The sequence below is a fragment of the Haliaeetus leucocephalus genome, unplaced genomic scaffold, assembly GCF_000737465.1.
Source record: "Haliaeetus leucocephalus isolate CR32 unplaced genomic scaffold, Haliaeetus_leucocephalus-4.0 Scaffold849, whole genome shotgun sequence".
Taxonomy (NCBI): Eukaryota; Metazoa; Chordata; class Aves; order Accipitriformes; family Accipitridae; genus Haliaeetus; species Haliaeetus leucocephalus.
The window spans coordinates 2,366,489-2,383,135 of NW_010973285.1; the positions used below are offsets into that span (position 1 = coordinate 2,366,489).

Genomic DNA, 16,647 nt, shown 5'->3' on the forward strand with positions numbered 1-16,647 from the left:
TTAGTTATTTTGTATACAGCAAATCTGCATATCATGATGTAGCATGTCCCACAGATCACTTTTTTCTTTTTACTGTTAAAGCATTTCTTTAGATATTGTTTCGTAACTCTGTGTTAATCATTGAACGCTTAAACTACCATGGTATTTGAGGAGACAGTGGTTTATGCAGCACAGAAGTAAACTTTGGTCATCCATGAATAATTCTGCTTTATTAGAAGTTTAAGCTAACTTTGTTATCTTGAACAAACACAACAGACATTTTTTAGCCAGCTATTAATATTGTAAATATGCTTCTTTTTATTTATCTTCCTCATTTTCCTCCATATGTATTTTTAAAAGTTTTGAACATTTCCACATTGCTTTTTGAACAGGATTCACAGTAGTATTTCAAAGCCTTTGAATGATATTTAAAATATCTGTTAGAAAGGGAAAGCTGTGTTAAAACTCTGTTTACGTGGGCTTAGAGAATGTACTTGTTCATGGCAAAAGGACCACTGTAGAGAGGACACCTACACTTTTGATCTGAACTTTTAAATGTGTTGCTCTCTTTTTTGATTCTGTATGTCGCTCTGCTGTTGCTCCTAGCTTTGCCAATCTGCAAGATGTTGAGAATTGACTAACCTTGCATTTTCTGCTTCTGTTGTCATCTACTGCAACAGGCAACAGCCAAATGCAGGGAATAATTGTGGAAAACTCCTGTTTTCCAGGAGCCTTAAGATTCTAGGATGAGAGAGGAAATAAACTGGGGTGGATGATGCCTTATACATATAGGTACTCACTAGATACAGGTCGATGCAGACAGAAGAATATCAGACAAGATCTCAGGATTGCATTGTCTTCATTCATTCACTGGACAGCCATTTATGTTGGGCCTTCTCATTACAAATGTTAAGGGTGAGAGGCTAAAAATGTTTGGAAGGAACAGAATAGGATAGGTTTGATTAAATAACTTGGAAAGAAATGAAAGCAGAAAACTATGGAGTGGAAACAAAAATGGAGTAGGACACAAGAAGGAAAAGACAAAGATGAGAGGAAGCTAAGCCAAGACAGGGAGGAAGTTAGAGGAATAAGGAAAGTCATGAGAAGTAGGGCCTTAAGTGGAGAAAAATACGATAAATTACTTTTTGGTTTACTTAAAAACTGGAAAGTGACATGATTGGCAGTGTGAATGAAGTACATGTGATATATGGCTGGGGTTTTTTTCTTTTATTTGTAAGTGGTGGGATTTTTAGCCTACCAGAGCCATTATTTTTCATGCTGGCTAGTAATCCTCATGCAGTGGATATTGAATACTTTTTTGAATATTGAAATTTTTATCTTTTCAGTGTTGGTCCTAGTTTCAATTCTTCCCTTTTTCTTCAGCTACACTGAAAGAGCACAATAGGAGCTCCTTCTCATCTCCCACTGATTTGCCTGGGTGTAGAGTATCTCAGTCTTTGCTTGGACACCAGACAGATTCTGGGTCTACAAGCCCATCCTCACCAGACTTTACCATCAGCACTTTGTGCAAATCTGGTGTTACAGCAGCACCATCAGGGAGTACCAGTACTTTATCCTGTGTTTCACGGTCTCAGAGTCAGTGGATTTCATTTGCTGATGAACTTCTTACAATTAGACACACAAGCCCAGACAAGAAGGAGCCCCAAAGATTGCATTTTAAAACTGAAAATGCCTGCCTTGCCTCTTCTGCTTTGCTTGGGAATTCTTCCAACAGCTGTGCTTCTGAGGATCAAAGTGACCTTTTCAATAATACTATATGCCATGAACAATTATTCATTGAAGAAACTGGCACTGCTGCTGAAATTTCTTCCGCATCATCTTCAGCACTACTGGACTATAGTTTAGTGTCTTCTTGTGCTCATACAAATAAGGGTATGGCAAGCATGCATTGTGTACTGCTCTTTGCTAATAACTGACACCAAAAAGCAAACTTCGGACTCATTTTTCTTTTGTTATTATCACTCACCTGATGTTAAAATTAACTCATCTTTTTACTTAGAATGTACTAAACTGCTTGTAAGCACCAACTTCCTTGGAAGTTATGACAATGAAGTAAATATTCAGCTTGAAATAATAATAAAAATTCAAGTTATTCAATTAAAAGCATTGTTTTCTCTTAACTATGCAGAGCTTTGCTTCTCTAGAAATAAGAATGTGTTTTTCTGGGATGTCAGCAGTGAGATCTCAAAAATTTAAGTGACTGAATTTGCAAAACCAATTCCATTCCTAAATGGCTTTGTATAGATATTTTCAGATTAAATAAATTTAAATAAATTGGATTTAAAACTGTTCTTTTTTAACACCCAGTATTTTGAAGTGTTGATGATATCACAGTAAAGCGCATTTGGGCAAGCATGCCATGATTCACTGAATACCTGTGGTACTGCAGCAGACTACTTGGTGTTTAGCATGCACTGTCAGCTTGGGACATAATAAGAATTTTACAGGAATGACTGATGTTTTAGAAGTTAATTTATCTGGGGACATTTGAGTTTGCAACTCCTAAGATGGATGTGGTTGGTATTAGCCTAGTTTTTTTCTTCCCAAGTCACTGATGAAACTCCTGTACTTTGACCGCAGCAGACTTATGCTGAATGCCTGAGAAAACTTAATACTTAAAAGTTGCATTTTAAATAACATTAGCTGATTTAATTAAAAAAGAACCATCCAGAATAATTTGAGGGAGATAATAGGATGTACTGTAACAACATAGTCATATATTAGGATTTCAGTCTATTTTGAGGTTAATTTTAGATCTGGTGTACTCATTGGATGGCATCTAACATTTATTTTAAAATACAGTTCTATTCATTCTATTCAGAAAAGTGACTTTGTAAATGTAGCATCTTTGTACTGCTGCTACCATCTGTTAGTTATTTCTGTTAGGTTTAGAAGGACATGGGGGCACTATTTTTTTAACTGCTTTTTACTTCTGATAGCTTGGCTAAGAGATAATAAGGACTTAGTGTGTTCTTACAATCAACAAAGTAATTTACCTGTTATGCTGCTGTATATTTATTGAAGTCAATGGGATTTCAGTGGGCAAAATTTGGTGTAAAAAAAAAAAAAAGGAGAAAGCCCATGATGCCATTTTTAGAGTCACTTTTCAGGGTATCACATGGCCCTATTTTAAAAGCATTTATGATTAGTGGTAAATCTTACAAAATGGATCTTCTAAAATAGGAACTTCTAATAGAAACATAACTTGCAGTTATTCTATTCAAGTGAGTACATATTTATGTTCAGTGTGACCTTTCTAAAATTTATTTCCTTAAATTTGCTTTCTTTCAGCAAGGCCCACAACTCCTCTTTCTGTAAGCACCATTGTACCCCCTCCAAGGCCTGCTTCAAGACCAAAACTGTCTACTGGGAAACTTAGTGGGATTAATGAAATAGTATGTATTGACTGTTTTTTTTTAATTCTCCATTGTAACTTGATTTCAGATACACCATTCATTTATATTGTTACAGTGGAGTTACTTTCCAGCTGATGTTCAAAGAATCATATAAGCAAATTTTCACCATTGCCAGATAGGCATGGAAGTTGTTCATAACTATATTACTATAACAAAATAATTCTTAATAGAACTACTGAGGTCCAAAACATAATTTTTGCATCGGCTGAATGTTTTTAATTGAACAAATCAATAATTTGATAATGAAAGGATAGCATGTGTATGAGATTGAAGTTTTCAAAATGTAAAATATTACTGAAGTTATTAACAAAGCTCCATTGATTCAGGGATATCACCAAAGCTTTGGGGAATGAATGGTATTAAGCAGATCTTTATCAGTCATGTGTTGACACAAGTAGCCCTGCTGTGACTTCTCTCTGCCCTTGGCGCTGGTTGGTGGAGAAGGGAGGTGGCAGATTGCAGCAGCTGCCCATCAGGATAGTGAGAGGTTGCACACTGCCTGCATCTCTGCTCACTGCCTGCAGTAGGTCCACCTGCCGATAAGGAATGTGGCAAAGAATGCAAATACCCAGACAGCGTATCAGACCAAGCCACGCTTAATCTCCTCTGTGAATATTAGGATTCTTTGGGTTTCATTTGACTTACTGACTTGGAAAAATGTTACCATGGTAAGATCCTCTTGCTGTCTTTCAAAGCAGCAAGATATTTTCACCATATTCTTGTTACGGACAAAATTCTGGTCTTATGCTTTGACAAAACTGAAACATTTTTAAACTGTTTTGCATTTCTATAAGGTCAAAATAGGGTTCATTTTGAGATTCTTTTCTTATTCCAATATAAAATTGTAGTAATTGCTCTTAGACCAAGGAATCTGTTCTTCATGTCATCATAATTAAAAAGAAGAATTCAGCTGGTACTGTTCTGCTATAAAGTATGATTCTGCACAAAGCTATATTCATTTTATACTGTTGTTTTAGAAATTAGCTATTATCTGGGTACAACTGGAAGATTGACAGTTATCTTCATTATATATCAACTCCTTTTACAATTCCCATAGTCTGTATAAAAACCACATACACAGCAACAAGCATGATCGAACCGAAATTAAAACAAAACAAAAAAATCCCAAAACCAACCAACCAAACAAAAAAAAACAAAACAAAAAAACAGTTACCCAGCCAAAATAGATGCCTCAGGTGTTCCAGTACCTCTTAGATAGGTTAATCCCAAAATGATTATTACTTAACCTTAACAGTTAAGTGAATCATCAAACCATCCAGAGATTTAGGATGGAAGGGATTTTTGAAGATCTCTAGGCCAACCTCCTGCTCAAAGAAGGGCCATCTTCAAAATTGCATCGGGTTGCTCAGGGACATGCTGAGTTTTGAAAATGTCCAGAAAGGGAGATCTTCAGTCTCTTTGGGCAACCTGTCCCACAAGTTATAAGACAGAATTTTTTCCCTAATTTCAGCTGAAATTTTCTTTGCTGTAGCTCTTGCACCTTTGAGAAGAGCCTGACTCTGCCTTCTTTATACCCCCTTTCAGCTGGTAAAAGACTGCTCCTTAGGCTTCTGTTCTCCAGGCTGAACAAACCCAGGTCCTCCAGCCTGTACCTCTCTCTTGTACTCCAGACCCAACTATTTTAGTTGCCCTCTGCTGGACTCGCTTCCACTTTGTTAGTAGCTCTCCTTTAGCTCTGTAAATCCACATTTGCTGCACACATACACAAGGCTGTAGGCTTAGGTTCTGCTACTGTGTTGTAACACAATTATTGACAGGCTGCTACATAATCAAATATATTAGACTTAACTACCCAGGCAAAAAATTAATCATGATAACCTATGAAATAATGGAATTGATTCCAATGGAAAATGTGGGTTCTCTGTTTTATACTAAAAACTAGGGTAGATAAAGCATTAAAGGAACTATGTTGAGAAACACTATGAAATTGATTGTGGCATGAAATGAAGAACTCTTCTACTTATAGTCTTTTTTTCATCTCTTTAAAACCACTTTGTGTAATACTCTTGTAATCTCTTTTGTTCAGCCTAGGCCATTCAGCCCTCCGTTGACCTCCAACTCAAGTCCACCTCCTGCAGCTCCCTTGGCACGTGCAGAGAGCATTTCCTCAATATCCTCTTCTGCTTCCCTCAGTGCAGCAAACACGCCTACAGTTGGTAAGTTAAATTAAGCATTTTAACTTATTTTAGAAATAGCGTTATTCTGCCACTAGGTTCCACCTGTTAGGAAAACCATTCATTGGAGTTAGTTGCTCCATATGTGAGTCCAGTCTAGGTACTTCAAGCATCCTTTGCAATACCTGCTTCTAAATGACACTGAGAGACAGGGCAGTGGATTTAATTAGATTAGACCATAGATCCAATTATGGCATGTTCTTTAGAGAAATATTTTTCAAAATTAATATTCTATGAATTCTTATTTGTTATGCTTGTATATCCAGTCATCAAGCACAACATGCTGTCATCTATTTGTTCAGAAGATGTTATTGTATAGGTGCAGAAATATTTGTGGATACTAATAAATTTGAATGAATATAAATGTTCACAAAATTGAGTTCTTCTATGTTCTTTTTATTTTGTTTGTTATCCTCTAATAGCAATTTTCAAAAAAATGAAACTAATGCACCTTTTTCTTCAAGTTTGTGAAGTATATAAGCTAAACAGAGGTGTTTAGTATAAGCAAAACAAACAAACAAAAAAGATGAAGATGAAAAGCAAATTAGTCTTCATGTGTTGCCACTAATTTCAGAAGGTTTTCTTATGTTTTTAAAGGGAAGTCCTTCAGTTTTGATATTTGGTTATAAAAAATGGAAAGGAAACTTATTAGGGGTTTTTTTGTTTGTTTGCATTTTTTTAAGACACTTTAACTTCTTTCTTTAGCACAACTGAAGTATTTCATTCCTGAACACTGTTAGCACTTTAGTCCCAAGTTAAATCAGATTCTTGAGTTAACACTCAGTTATCTGTGAATGTTACTGATGCCAAGGATTCATCACCCAGGCTCAGCAGCTCAGGAGAGCATCTGCACAGGTTCTAGGGGCAGTCCTGCACTGAAAGCAGTGGAGCTGTTTCAACCCTGTGCAGGATCAAAGCTAGTAAGGTCTGCCCAGCCTTAGCCGCTACAGTTCAGTGTCCACCAGTTTCCCAAATGCTGAGAAGCATTACAGAAAGATAACTGATATTTTGGTTGCCAAAGTCCATCCAGGCTCACATCCTTAGGCCTCAGCACTGGTGCCAAGGAACCAAAAGTTGGTGGCAGCAGCATCAATAGCCCCAGCTCTGAGTGTGTGTGTTGTTGGAGACAGTGACAGAGTGAGATCGTGAGGTGAGGGCAGAGGTAAGGAGGTGTGTGCTGACACCGAGGTTTGACATGGTCATTAACCTGGCCTAGCAAAAATAAACAAGGTCAGTTCCATATGCACTGACTGTATGAATTAAATAGTCCTGGAAGGCTGGGAAGGACAGTGCAGATGGCTGAATGACTTTGAGGCATGAGGATATACTCTGCACTGCTGTCTGTATTCTTTTGACTTTTGCACAGTCCAGTGTTTCCCTTACTCCATTTGTTCTGAATAATGGAGAGTTGACTCTAATTATCTTTTTCCAAGTGAACTTTAAAGCATGCATAATTGAATGTTTCTTTTATGCTTTAGCGTTATTTTAATTTGCAAATTATTTTTACATATCTTAATTATTTAACATCTGGTTTTGCTTGAAATATTTTGTTCTCTTGCAATGTTTTGTTTCATTTAAATGTAATAGAGGATGATCTTTTGATTGGAAATCTTCCTACAATTGAAAAGCTTTGTGAGACACCACCAGGTATTGTACTTAAAGCAGATTTACATGTCAGCTAATCATCCTAATACACTACACCTAATAAAATTGTATTTCTTTTGAAACAAGTTTCTCCAGCTATTTCTGGTACCTGGCAGATACAAGTAGCTCGGAAGCTCAACTACTTAACAAGTTATATGTTGCTGAAATCACCACAACTTGATATAACCACTTTTATATAACGTAATCTTCTGTCTCTACCTTTCTCACCCCAACCAACCTGAAACTTGGTCTTGCTTCTTCAGTTTGTCTTTGCTATTTTCTTTCAAGTGAAGTGAATACATTTTTACTTTGACAATCCTTATTCTCGTAAGACAAGTAGGTAAAAATGTCTCTCTCTATAATACAAATCTTTGAAGATACACATAATAAAGGTAATATTTTTTAAAAACTAAATTTTATTTTCATGACAGCTGTTTAGCCAATATTAAAATTGTCTGAATCTTTGTTTCTAAACAGAACTAAAACCATTTGATCAGGTTTATTTATTTGCCCTTTTTATGACCAATGATGCAGTCTTTTATTCTGCAGTTTGGCAACCTCCTTGACTGTGTCAATGTACCTGTTTGCATGGTTGTGTCACTAGCTCTTGTGTCAGCACAGCTCAGGGGCTGTTAATGGTGGTTGGGGCTGAGGCACGTGGCAGGGTTTCAAAGCCAGCTTTGCTGTTACTGCCGAAGGTGCTAGAACTGGAGCCTTGAGCTGGGCTGCAGCCTGCAATGCAGCTAGACCACCTTGGCGCAGCTCTGTGATGCCCCATCCATCTGAGAGCTTGCAGCAGGCGTGGAAGACCCTGAAGCTGGATATCACTGCATTGCATTGTATTTTCAGCAGCAAGGCAACAAAACAATGACTTCCAGACTTAGGTTATGTGGTTACACTTGTTTCAATTTATTGGTTTTTAGGAGAACGCATAGATTTTTATGAATCAAAAGGTGATGAACAGTGGGGGCAGAGCAAGTAAGAGAGAAACTATCTCATTTGTAGTCCCTTAAATACATGTCAGAAATGTATATAGATAGATATAGAGAGATATATATATTTGCTTTAGTGTTCCCCCCAAAAAGTAAAAATAGTGGTGTTATTCCTGATAAATTTCACTCTTCAGACAAAAATTCAGTATTTGTCTTTTACTGATAGGAATATCATTTATATATTTGCATTACTCTGTATAATTTTCAAATATCAATATAAAAATATACAGAAGGCCATTATAAGTAAAAGAATTTAAAAGAATGTATACATCTGTAAACAATCTGGTATAATTAATGCAGGGTAATCACCTCCTATCTGCTTTGCAATTGTTTCTTGTTCCTTAGTAAATTGGGGAAAAAGACAGTAAAACACCCCAGCAAACATAGTGCCACATCCATTGAGTGCATATTTTGGCTTTAGTGGAGAATACTTCTGGAGTTCAATATTTCACCAAACAGAATTCTGGCTGTTGTTAACTCATTATTTTACTGCACATTTGCTTCTTGAAGTCATGCTTTCTGGATTCCTGAGACTACTGAGAATCACAGCTTTTGCTGGTAGTTTTCAGTGAGAGAAGAAAAATTTTAGAAACATGGCCCATGTGTTGTCTGAAAGAATAAATAAAACCAACTTATTGTTCATATTAAAAAAAGTAAATAACTTAGAGTTTTGCAGCCAGTGTCATAATATTTCGTTCATCTAAGAATTTTTGAACACTGCTGACTAGAGTATAATTTTTGATCTAAGGAGGCCTAAATGTTGCAGTGAGATTTTTTTCATGGTGCTGAGAAGTATTCTGAACATTTTACTACCTTAGGCAAGAAATCATGATGGAGAGTGAGGGTGAGGTGTGAGGTAGTAGAATTAGACCAACACCTGTCTTTTACTCTATTGTTGTTACTACTTCTTTCACTTATCTCTGAATTTAAGGTCTAGTATCTCATGTTAGACCTTCTGTGAAGAACAAGGTCACAACTTCCTTTTTTACTCTGAAAAACCTCAGAAGGCACAGCCACTGTTTTAGAGCAAATAGGATGTTTGCCATGAGCAATATTATATGGAAGTATTTTGTTTCTACTTTATGATATGAAAGAAAAATGTCTTACTTGCTCATGAAACGAGAAAGATTGTGTCTCCTTTGTGATGGATAATATTATGTGATACAGGCCACTTCAGCAGTGGCACAAAAAGTTAGTAAGATGCTCTCCACTACACTACTGCACTAATAAAAAGACAGACCTTCCAGTATTATCTTCTATATTCAGTACACATATAGAAAATTGGTGAAAAGTAAAATCCCATGACAACTGGTTTTGTCAGTTGTACACACACATTTCAAAAAGCCTTAGCATGAAGTCTGAGTTGATTTTTATAGCTATGCATTGGAACTGTGTTGTGTTGGCACAGGCATCTGTGAAGGATTCTCCAAAAATTTCTGCTTGGGAATTGTAATCTTTGTTGGCTGAAATAGGTAAAAGAATATTCAACTGTTCACTTATGTGTGGTAATATTAATGTATTTGCATTTAAGTTCATGCATACTGTAAATTAATTCTTTGCATTTCCATGACCATTTTATCATACCTTTTTCTATACAATAAGCATACAGTAGGGATTTTTTTTTTTTTTTAAGTATTCTAGTCAATATCTAATTTCCTTTGGATCTGTTGACTTCACTTTCATCAGTAGCCATTTTAATGCAGTGTTTCTCTGTCTCACATGTATTTCCTTGTGTCTGTCCATTTACATAATGTCATACTGTAGTCCTGTTTTCTTAGGCTGCTAAGCAGTGTTTCAATGGTACAGTGGTGCTGTACTATGTTTATATTTTTCTACACACTTTTCAGGTAATACTTCAGATGCTACTGTGACCTTGATGGTAGTAACCTCTTGTGAAAATTACAGATGTAGTCAACCATTCTGAAATCTGTTGCTAAGCTTTTTGAAAATTAAACCTATACACTGTATGTATTCTAGGTGTTTCACGTGGTCCCAGCCCTGTCAGCCTTGGAAACCAGGACACCTTGCCTGTTGCAGTAGCCCTTACTGAATCTGTTAACGCGTACTTTAAAGGAGCAGATCCCACAAAGTTAGTTAAATAGTGAATTGTTTTGAATGTAATAAGTTACAATAAGAAAACACACTGGTTTTACTTTTAATATTTGGGGGGAAAATGTATATATGTTAGAACGGGGATTCAAAGGAGGTTTTTTTCCCTGGTATAAGTGGCAACAGTGGTTTATTGCTCTGTATTGGCCTGCATCCTGCTAGGAGCTCATATATCCCTGCTTTATAAAAATGTGTTCAATGAGAACACTGAAAATGAGAAGGGTTTTTATCATAGTCAGATAGGTGCTACGTGTAAAATTGGGCAAGTAAAAGCACCTCATTCCCTCTGTCACATCCCTTGCTATCCTACTTAGGCCTTGGCCTAAGCATAGTTGTGCCATGTTTTCAAAGCCTAAAAAATATCCACCAAGACTACTGTATGCTTAACCAGCTAAACTTTTTTTCTTTACTTATTTCACCTGACTTCCAAGTTGAAAGTGGCAGTACATTGTCACATTACCCTCATTTGAAATTGATTTTCTGTTTTTAATTCAGTTCATCAGATTGTGAAAGTGATTGCTTTAAAATTAGTATTAGTATTAGTACTAAAACTAGGCAGTTAATGAGTTGCAATGAAACTGATGTTTTCATTCTCTTCTAGATGTATTGTGAAGATTACTGGTGATATGACAGTATCATTCCCAAGTGGGATTATTAAAGTCTTCACCAGCAACCCATCTCCAGCTGTGCTCTGCTTCAGAGTGAAAAACACAAGCAAACTAGAGCAGATTCTTCCAAATGCACAACTTGTATACAGGTTTTGCGGGTTTTTTTTAACATAGTAGTAAATTACATGATTTGTAAAGTGTGAGTTGTTGTATATGTACATCAGAATTCTCTACAGTCTTGTTGATTTGCTTATACATAATTTAATTTCCTGAACTAATCTTGTTGAGCTTAGTTCTCCACTGCCACCATTAAAAATCTCAGTGATTACTGGACTTGAAACTTGGGCTGGGTATAACAGGAACCATAAAAAATAGTTTGTAAATGTAGCTGTGTTTTTACGTGCATTTTATAAATTATTTCTTTATACAGTAGTAACAATGGTAAGATTAAATGATGAAACAGTAGCCTTAAATGGAAAACAAGAAGTAGAAGCTACACCTGATCTCATTTGTCACTTACCAGCATATTTTTAAGCTGTATCATTTCTACAGTAGATCAGATCCATTACATAACTGTATCTCTCAGGTGTTTAGCAGCATGCTTGGGAGAATTCTTAGAAGAAAAGCCTGCTGATGTAGGATAATCATTGAAATCACAGCACTTGGAGATCTTTAAAAAAAAAATAATAAAAGCTGTAATTATTTAGCAGAGATCTGTTTCAGCTGAGCAGTTTCTATTTCATTTATTGGAGAAATAATTTGAAAACAAGTTAAATGCTTTTAGATGCTACATTTTTTAAATTACTGAAATAAAGAATCAAATATATGCATCCATTCTTTTGTATTTAATTTCATTTTGATCATTCATACTTAATGTAATGAATGATTCATACAAAATTAATCTCTTTTTGACATGACAGTTTATAACTGAAATGTTAGCAGAGCTTTATCTGACCAAGTGAATTATACTGAAAAAGTATGTTTTGCAAAAAAGTGAAAATGTATTCTTGTAGTATTCTTGTCTGAGTGCTGTAACACTTCACCTCTAATTGGAAAAGATGCATGTAACAGATATTTACGAATTTAAACCCATATAGTAATAACTTGACTTTTCATCATATACTACAAAGGGTATCATTTGCTTGGTATTTTACTGAGATTGAAGTTTTTAATGAGAGTGATATTTGTGGTGATGTCAGAATTTCTGATTTGAATTGCACTTGGTTGTGGAGCAGCAGAAAGATTTTACTACTGGTTTCATTTATTTAAATTGTGGAAGATCTCTGTAGTGATAAGTAAGTGTTTATATATTTTACTGAAAATGGAAATTTCATTAATCACAATAGTATTGAGAACAAAATTCTAAGTAAATTGGACAGACTACTGGTATGTAAGTCACTGTTCTAGGACATTCAACCCATTGCAGTCATATTTACTGTCAGCTTTCAATCTGCCCACACACTCTGCACTCCTTCTTAGGGATGGATGCAGTTCTACACTGCATCCACAGACATTCAGAGGAGGTCTTTGATTCTGAAGTGATTTGAATTTTGGTTTTGAGTCAGTTTTCTTAAAACCTTCATCCTTATTCAAAATAAACCTGATGCAACCAGAGCTGAAAATATTCTTCATCAGCAGAACACCATGCTCCAGTAGCTCCCAAACAGGATTTTGCTTCTGCAGTCATGCGCACTCTTGTCTACATATTGAAGTGATATAATAAATTGTTACTAAGGTGAAATGCAACTATAAGTATCTCAGAAACAATTGTTTATAATAATTTGAAAATCACTTTTAACTGAAAAAAATTTGAAATCTTACACTCTCTACAACTATATGAAAGTATGGTAACAAATACAGCACAAAGCTTAATTCAGTGCATTAGTGAATCTATGTCATAACCCAAGCTAATTATCATTTTAGGTTTTATACCAAATTGGATAATGTTCATTTTGAAATACCACTTTCATCCCCACCTCCCACACATCCTCACAGCATCTAATTGTATTAAAATTGTATTTTATTAAATGTAAAATCCAAATTCAGCATTAACTCCATCTTGTGATGGAGATCATCAGTGGAGAAAACTCACTGCCCCACAACCTGGAAGGAGACTTTTTACCAGATACAACAAGGAGTTAATTTGTCTTGATTGTGTGTTATAAAGTATTAGAAAAAATTCTTGCTTGAAATAGTGAAGAACTGGAAAGATCTAATCTTAATTTTTAGACATCCAAAATAATAAAATTCAGTGTTGCCTTCTGACTCCTACCTTTCTTTTTGTTTGTAGTGATCAATCACAAAGTGACTCCAGTACTAGGGATTTTTGGATGAACATGCAAGCTATAACTGTCTACCTCAAGAAATTATCAGAGCAGAATCCATCTGCATCCTATTACAATGTAGATGTTTTAAAGTATCAGGTAAACACTTCTTTCCGCTTGGAATTTTTTAAGGAACTCTGGCAGACTTGATATCTACACAGAAATTAAAAGAATTGTTCTTTGTCTGCTAGCATGCAGACAAACTGTCATCCCTCATCTAGACCAATTCTGGGTATGTCACTGTTTACAATGCGTAAGCTTAGTGCATTCCTGCTATGCTTCATGTCATTCCCTTGGATTCATGACCAGTTTCAGCTTGCTCACACGTCACTCCAATTCATGTGTACAAACTTCAAACACTGCTTCTTTAGGTATGTGTGAGCAAAATCAAATTTTCCTTGAATTTAGGGGATTTGGTGGGGGGTTGTTTGAGTTTGTAGTTGTACTGGTTTTGATTTTATAATTGCATCAGTTTGGGGTGCTGTAGCTGATGAATTGTAATATATGAGAACATATGACATTCAGACCTCTCACAATATAAAGGAACTTGTCATCCTGGAAGCCATTTGCAGGCACACATCAGGACTAGCCAGCATGGATTTACCAAGGGAAAGTCATGCTTGACCAATTTGATAAACTTCTATGATGAAATGACTGCCCTGGTGGATGAGGGTAGAGCAGTGGATATTGTCTACTTATTCAGGATTATTTATTATTTTATTATTATTATACGTATTTCAGGAAGGCTTTTCACACTGTCTCCCACAGCATCCTCATATAGAAGCTGGTGAATTATAGGCTGGATGAGCAGACACTGAGGTGGATTGAAAACTGGCTGAACGGTTAATCTAGTTGGAGGCCAGTAACTAGCAGTATACCCCAGGGATCAATACTAAGTTTGCAGTCCTGTTTAACAGGTTCATTAATGATCTGGATAGTGGGGTAGAGTGTACCCTCAGCAAGCTTGCTGATGACACTGAACTAGGAGGACCCTCTGGATACACCAGAGGGTCATTGTGCCCTCCAGAGGGATCTCAACTGGCTGGAGAAATGGGGTGACAGGAACCCCATGAAGTTCAACAAGAAGAAGTGCACCTGGAGAGGAACAACCCCGTGCACTGATATAACAATGCTGGAGGCCACCCAGCTGGAAATCAGCTTGGCAGGAAAGGACCTGGGGGTCCTGGGGGACACCCATGTTGAACATGAGCCAACAATATGCCCTTGCTGCAAAGGCAGCAAATGGTCTCCTGGGCTGCATTAGGCAAAGTATTGCTAGTAGGTAAGGGAGGTGATCCTTCCCCTTTACTGAGCACTGGTGAGGCTACACCTGGAGTGTTGTGTCCAATTCTGGGTTGTCTATTGCAAGAGAGACACGGACATACTGGAGGGAGTCCAGCCAAGGGCCACAAAGACGATGAAGGGACTGGAGCTTCTCTCCCGTGAGGAAAGGCCGAGAGAGCTGGAACTGTTCAGCCTGGAGAAGAGACTGCTTATGGGGGATCTCATCAATGTATATAAATACCTGAAGGGAGGGTAGATAGGAGACAGAGCCAGGCTCTTTCCAGTGGTGCCCAGTGACAGAACCAGAAGCAATGGGCACAAACAGAAACACAGGAGGTTCCTTCTGAACATCAGGAAACACTTTTCCTGTGAGGGTGACCAAGCAGTGGAACAGGTTGCCCAGAGGGGTTGTGGAGTCTCCGAGATATTCAAAAGCTGTCTCGATGTGGTCCTGGGCAGCTGGCTCAAGGTGGCCCTGCTTGAGCAGGGAGGTTGGACCAGACGACCTCCAGAGGTCCCTTCCAACCTCAACTATTCTGTGAATCTGTGAGGAGATGTTCTGGCTGTCAATAAAAAATCTTCACGAAAATTCAAGACAGACAGACTCACATCAAAGGGAGAACAGATATTTGCTAGGCCTGCATTGAAGTGTTTGAACGTCTGAGAAAACTGTCTACATCAAAAAACAAAATAGCCTGTCAGTCTAGCTAGTAATACCATTGTAGTTTCCACATCCTACCAATATAGTTTAAAATCTTGGCGTACTGAATCTATAAAAAGCATGTTAGGCACACAGAATTGCTGAGAAAGATGGAACAAAACATTTCTTTGAATTGCAGAATGAGTACTGTGGAAGAATGATATCTATTTAAGATCTCTACTGTTGGGGAAAATTGAGGCATTGGCATGTGGAAGGCCTGGCTGATAGAAAAGGTTCTGGGCTGCCAGGGAAAGGCGAGAGGGCACACCAGGACATAGAAGATTCCTCAGATAGACTAGGAAGGTGGTAGAGATGCAGCAGGGCAGTAGCACAAGCTCAGCTACAGAAGCAGAGTCCAAACCTCCTGCAGCACGAAAATAATGCTTTGAGTAGGCAAGAACTGTTTTGCTGGCTGCCTGTCCCATAATGACAGGTATTGCCCTCTGCTGCTGGGGCAGCTGAATTGGTATAGCACACAACTGCTAAGGATGAAGTCATTTTGCTGCAAGCATGCTTCTGGTGTGAGGCAGAACACAAGAGTAAAACAAAACTATTTTGCCTTATAAAAGCCAGAACAGGAAGGAACCTCATGGGCCAGAGGGAGTTTAAACTTCTTTAATTATTTAAATTTAAAATTAAACAAACAGGAATTATTTTAGGCTGCAACAGTCTTCAGAATTCTGCAATTAAGGACTCAGAGGTCAATTGTTCTCTTGATCTTTTGTCAGGATTTGGAGTTGTATTTGTTACCATCATTCCCCAGTTCTGCCCAAACGGGGAGTATTTGAATTAAGCTGCTTTCCATGGTTTATTCTTTTATAGGTATCTTCAAATGGCATCCAGTCCACTCCCTTGAATCTTGCAACTTACTGGAAATGTAATGCTAGCACTACTGATGTGAGAGTGGATTATAAGTACAATCCAGAGTCTATGAATGTGCCTAGTATGCTGTCTAATGTCCAGGTTGTGGTACCAGTAGATGGAGGAGTAACAAACATGCAATCACTTCCACCTGCAAAATGGTAATATTAATCATTTTCTTTTTATTATTTCAGATTAATTTCAGTGTATTCATTAGTGTCACAGACAGCCTGAAAAATTTCACTGGAAGAAACAGCTAATTTTTTTTGTCTTCATAAACTGTGTAGTATCAGATGTTTAGGATATTTTCTGGTCCGAAACAGGTCATGTGCAGCCAATTCACATAAACTAAAATGAGACAATATGCACGCATTCCAACCATGTAATAATACAAGCCTTTATGAGATTTCCAATGTTTGCTTTCTTTTGGCCAATAGACAGGATAGACATTTTTAATACAGTAATTTGAAACCAAAATCTCTTAATAGTTAAATAACATTTTGTGTGTGTGTAT

The 16,647-nt window shown here is 37.0% G+C and overlaps 1 protein-coding gene across 3 annotated transcripts in view; it reads left to right on the forward strand.

Annotated features, from left to right (window-relative positions):
- The window catches only part of FCHO2 (FCH domain only 2), a 94,517-nt gene that overhangs the window by 72,368 nt on the left and 5,502 nt on the right, over positions 1-16,647 (forward strand). For all 3 annotated transcript variants that reach the window (XM_010582798.1, XM_010582800.1, XM_010582801.1), the window contains 6 exons: positions 3,292-3,395; positions 5,464-5,593; positions 10,225-10,336; positions 10,958-11,113; positions 13,255-13,387; positions 16,095-16,294. In XM_010582798.1, the coding sequence (XP_010581100.1) occupies positions 3,292-3,395; positions 5,464-5,593; positions 10,225-10,336; positions 10,958-11,113; positions 13,255-13,387; positions 16,095-16,294 (835 nt within the window). The remainder of the gene's footprint in view (positions 1-3,291; positions 3,396-5,463; positions 5,594-10,224; positions 10,337-10,957; positions 11,114-13,254; positions 13,388-16,094; positions 16,295-16,647) is intronic.